The sequence below is a fragment of the Hippopotamus amphibius genome, chromosome 11, assembly GCF_030028045.1.
Source record: "Hippopotamus amphibius kiboko isolate mHipAmp2 chromosome 11, mHipAmp2.hap2, whole genome shotgun sequence".
Classification (NCBI taxonomy): domain Eukaryota; kingdom Metazoa; phylum Chordata; class Mammalia; order Artiodactyla; family Hippopotamidae; genus Hippopotamus; species Hippopotamus amphibius.
The window spans coordinates 21,614,168-21,619,716 of record NC_080196.1 but is presented as its reverse complement, the minus strand read 5'-3'; the positions used below and the strand labels follow the sequence as shown (position 1 = coordinate 21,619,716).

At 38.4% G+C, this 5,549-nt stretch overlaps 1 protein-coding gene across 1 annotated transcript; it reads right to left on the bottom strand.

Moving 5' to 3' along the window:
- Positions 1-2,108: 2,108 nt before the first annotated feature.
- Positions 2,109-3,050, bottom strand: LOC130831688 (putative olfactory receptor 1F12P). The gene has a single exon (XM_057700038.1). It carries the CDS (start codon positions 3,048-3,050, stop codon positions 2,109-2,111), a length of 942 nt encoding a protein of 313 aa, XP_057556021.1.
- Between the last annotated feature and the right edge of the window lie 2,499 nt (positions 3,051-5,549).

The window sequence follows — 5,549 nt, the reverse complement described above, 5'->3', positions numbered from 1 at the left end:
CATGGTCTTTTAGAGTTGTCCTGAATTGGGTCGAGGGGATAGGTCTTTATACAACCTCAAGAGGCCAGTCCATTGGATGCAGCTTGCCCTTAGGGAGGGTTCATTACCTTGGACCAAACTTTTTTTTTCAGTTGAGTACAGTTACTGGAGAGGGTTGACACTGAGAGCTGTCAGAAAGGGCTACCAGCTGGCAACACTCCCAACAACTGGGAGAATAAACCTGTTAGTCTTGAAACGGGATGTGGGAGGCATTCAGTACAGGGGAGAATTGGAGATATTCTCTTTCTCAGTCTTTTTTGTACTTAGGGCAAGGGCATGTAGTCTATGTTTGACCAATAGGATATAGCCTCCCTGCAACTTGGATCAAAGATAGGTGATACAAAAGCTAGAAGCAGTGGAAAAATGTCTCTGATAGTGGCATCAGTGGCATAAATGGCCAGTTCTTGGGTCAGCAGTGGCAGCAGGCTAGCATAGGCATCTGGTGTCCATGGCATAAAGCATGAGTGGATCAAGCTGTAACATCCAGTGTTTAGAGACAGTGACTTGGGTCAGCTCATAGGGTGATTATGTATGTTGTTTTGGCTCTGGTCTGGTTATGAGCCTCTGAGTCTGCTTCTCCAACCCTTCCAGCAATACTACTTCATTAAACTTTATTTCTGCTTTAGAAGAATTGATTTCTTCTTTGTAACTAAGATATCTGGTGCATACAAAGATCTTTCAAGAGGTAGGGATTTGAAAACTGATTGGTTAATTTTTGCTGTTGCTTCTGTCTTTGCACCTAATGTTATTTACATTGGTCCTTACATGCTCCAACAAATTTTTCTGATCTCTGTTTCATCAGAGGTCAGAAAAAGGTAATTTGCAGAAGGTCTTCCCATTATAAATAAATAAATACATATTTATAGCAGAATGTCTTTTAAAAAACCTTTATATCTCATCTCTATCTTTTTGTCTTTATTTCTGTCTCTCAGTTATCACAGCATATAAAAATGATTGAGAATTTAAAAAAACCAGCTTTGAAGAGATATTTTGGATGGTATGACAACATATGGGACATATGGCATATGAAAAAATGCACTTTGCAAGGCTCTGGGGGACATTGTGGACACAGAAAACAGTGTTAAATCAGATATGATTTCCAAATCAAAAATCATAAGGGCATATGCTTTCTATTGCTGGTGGGGTCTACTTCTCATATAGGCAACTCTATGCGTGTCCAGAGTACATAAGCACACAGATTTTAAAAATTTTAAATGATAATACCTTCCCAGGTAATTTTTTGTAGAGCACCATGAAGATATATAGATATATATACATAGACAACAAATATAAATGCTTTTTACACCAGGGAATAAAGACAGACTATAGGAAATGCATACAATATAGCCATGAAATATAAATAAAACATTGGGGTGAGAAATAATCCATCCCTCCTTCTCACCAATCCCTAACATAGACCCTTCACTGCATTAAAATTAATTTATTAAATATATTTACTCATACACAGAATGGTCCTCCTTACCTACAATTCTTCTTTATATATTTTGAATATTTTCATCATTCCTTTGTAAAACTCATCTGTGGTCAAGACTCAGGTTAAACTTCTGTCTTTTCCTTGAAGCTTTACTTGACCCCTTAAGCCTTTACCAATATCTTCTTTTTTCTTACCTCACATTGTAATTATGGTTTGAACCTTGTATTACATAGCATGTATTTTCTACTGTTTTTTTTATGCATGACAATGTGGTTACCTATTCCTGTCCACTCTAGGACAGTCCTGGGGAAATGCTCTTTTATATTCTCCCCATGGTATGTTCCTGCATTAATCTGAGGCATATGTAATGTCCTAATGATGCATTCAAATGTTGATTGTATATTTGTATTATGGTTTTCAGGGACTTTATATGTAAATATTTGCCCACATTGTTATCTTAGGGAACTCAAATGGATAAGCCCTGTGATTATGTCACTCCTAGAGTTTGTGGCAAATTTAGGTAGGTGCCAAGTTTAATTAGGTATTTAGTAACAGCTTTTTGGTTATGATGACAATGAAAATAATGATCTCATTAGGATCTGTCGCTTGTTGAACTCCTTTCAGCCAGTATGAATCACTGGGAGAAGATCTTGCTCTGGCCTAGAGCCTTCTTTAAAGCCCCCTTCAGCTCTCTGTTCCTTAGGCTATAAATGAAGGGATTCACCACAGGGGCTACGACCATGAAAATTATTGATGCTGCTGAGTGTTTTTCGGTTGAATGGTTGGATAAGGGGCTCATATAGACCCCCGTGATTGCTCCATAGAAAAGAATGACTAAGGCAAGATGAGATCCACAGGTGGAGAAAGCCTTGAATTTTCCTTGGGCAGAAGGGATTTTCATCACAGCAGAGATAATGAGGCTATAGGATGCCAGAATACACAGTGAAGGTACCACAAAGATTAGCCCCACCACAGCAAGAACCAAGAACTGATTAAGGCTGGTGTCAGAACAGGATAGAGGGAGGAGAGAGTTGATATCACAGAAGAAATGGTGGATGACATTGTTAGAACAGAAATGCAGATGTGTCATCATAAGGGCGTGCAAGAGGGGGTTCAAAATGGCAATCATCCAAGGTACACCCACAAGAGAGACGCAGAGGTGCCGGGTCATAATGGTGGAGTAACGCAAAGGGTGACAGATGGCCACGTAACGATCATATGCCATCACTGTGAGAAGGAAATTGTCCATATTGGCAAACATCATGCAGAAATACATCTGAACGAGACAGCCAGAATAGGAGATGGACTGAGTCTGTGTTTGGATGTTCAGTAGCATCTTGGGTACTGTAGATGAAGGAAGGCAGAGATCTACCACAGACAGATTGGCAAGGAAGAAATACATGGGTGTGTGGAGGCGATGGTCTGAGGAAATGGCCAGCAAGATGAGTAAGTTTCCAAACAGCCCTGTTAAGTAGAGACACAGGAAAAGTGCAAAAAGGAGTGTCTGTTGCTCTGGCCAACTTGAGAAACCCAGGAGGAGAAATTCAGAGACACTGGTTTGGTTTTCCTTTTCCATTGCTTGAATATACCTGCATGAAGACCAAAGGGTGAAATATTTTTGACAGAAAAAAAATTTTCCCTTTTTATTTTTTACCTACTCACCTAGTCTAGTCCCATTTACGAAATGTTTTCTCTTTAGGCCATCCTACCTCTTCTCTGATGCTCTCTCCCAAGCCTCTCTAGACCTTGGGTATATCCTTCTATTTCATCAGTTGTCTCTTCACTTACTGGAACCTCTCCTCATCCAAGATTTCCAAGGAATCTCTGTACATCTCCCTACAATAGGCAAAGATTCTCTTCCTACTTTCAATGTTGATACCAACTCTTGCACGTTCTACATTTTACATGGCTGCCTGTTAGCTGTGTGTTAGAACGTATCTGCGACTCTGACACACTAAATGACTCCATGCCAAACACTGAGATTTAAATGAGGAAAATTTTGCAAGTTTTTGTTCAATATCATATGAACCATTCTTCTTGGAAGTAAGTCAGACATGTGCCATTTAAGATTTGTAAGATGTAGATAAACTAATCTTTTTAAGATTCAAAAGAAAAACATAGTAATGTGATTGACAAATGTAAAAAGTTAAACCTCCCCAAAACAGTTTACATGAAGACTGTGAGCAACATAGGAAAATATTTACAAATAATTTAAAAAAGTTATATAACACACGTAGTTATATAATACTTGTAGATAAGACTAAAGGAGAATACAAAGAAAAAGTTTGCTAAAATGCAGGGGGGCAGTTGAGTTTAAAGATTCCCTTTTAATGGTTTTGTAATATTTTAACCATAACTACAAAGAAGGGCTTCATGTTTATAAGATGTTGTTATTACTTTGGGTGCTACATTTCTTGGAGTTGTAGAAAACACAAAGTAATAGAAGACAGAGTTTGTGATCCAAGAAACTTGAAATCAGGTTCTGGAAGAAAAATATTACCATAGAAAATAATTAACAGGACAGATGTCCACATACACAGATGAGGTAATTTCAGAATAATGGAGGACTCTCTAAGAGATGGAAAAGATCATAGAGAGTGTGGACTCTGAAGTTAGCCTCAGTGAAACCAGACCCCAACACACTTAACCTCTCTGAGTCTTAGTTTTCCCATATATGATAATAGTACCTACCTAAAAGGTTGTTGTGAAATTGGAAGGCAGCTGTGCTCACTACCATACCACCAGTGCACACATGTTGTGAAAATGAAATGAGTTAGTGTATGCAAAACTCTTAGCAAATAATGATTACTGAATAAATGCAAACTATGGTGGACAAAGCCAGAATAGGGGTAAGGCAGGTTTCTTTCTATTCTCCACAATGGCTGTTTTAAATCTTTTCTTCTCTTCTCAAACTTTTTATTCCAGCATGTCCCTTCACATCACTTACTGCACTTACTGTAGTTTCACAGAGAAAATAGAAGCCACTATTAGATGGATGTGAGCAACTTCTTGCCATGATGCAGAAAACTTATCTGCACCTCCATTCATCCTTCCTTTCTTCCTTCACTCCTGTTACAAGAAAAGCAATATCCTTCTTTACTGAGAAGGTTAACACCTTCGTATATGATCCCACCCTTTCCCACTTCTCTCAAAACTCCCTTCTCTTTTCTATAACTTGAATGTTCTCCTGCTCTATTGGACCCATACTTTCAGCTTAAGTATCTTCCACCTTTGACATCTCTTTCCAGATCCATGTCTACCTCTGGCTACTTCCTGACTCTCTCTTCCCCTGCACAACCCCTCACAGAATTGACTTCCTCATCTCATGCCAATCTGTCTGCTGCCCCAACAACTCCAATGAATTGCTCTTTCAAGTCTTCTTGGAAAATCCCGATGGACACTTCCCAGTCCTTATGTTTTTTAAACCTCCTAGAATTCTCTCCTTGAGAAATTCTTTTCCTCCTTAGATTTATTTTCAGATTTCCTCCAATCTGTCTGGCTATTCCTTTCCAGTTGTTTTTGCAGAATTCATTTCCTTTGACAGCCCTTTAAATGTTGGCATTTCTCTGGTTTTTGTCTTATGCCTTCTTTTCTTTTCATCCTACACATATTCCTGGGTGAGTCTATTCACTCCCATGGCTTTAATACTATCTATATATCAATCTCTCCCAAATTTGTTTCTCTAGTGCAACTCTTTTTCATATTCAGACTCATATTCTCAGTGCTCTTTGAATGTCTCTACTTGGATGTCCTAGATACCTTGTATCTAATACTTCCCAAACTGAATCCATCAAATTCTCCCTGCTCGAAGAGTGTTACTCCCTTCATGTACCATTTATCAATAAACAGCACCACAATCTGTTCAATTATTTAAGAAAAGAAAACTTGGGAGTCAGCCCAGAACTTCTACCTTTCCTTTACCTGTACATCCAATGAATCATTAAGCCTTGTTGTTATTACTTTTGGGGAGGAATAATAATATCATTAAATAAATGTATTTTTAACATCCACCACAACTAAGGTACTGTTTTAGGCACTGAGAAATAGTGATGAACAAGAAAGACATGGTCTCCAC

What these genes read in the sequence shown, in the direction of transcription:
- LOC130831688 (XM_057700038.1), bottom strand. Translation starts at nt 3,050, where the DNA reads ATGGAAAAGGAAAACCAAACCAGTGTCTCTGAATTTCTCCTCCTGGGT.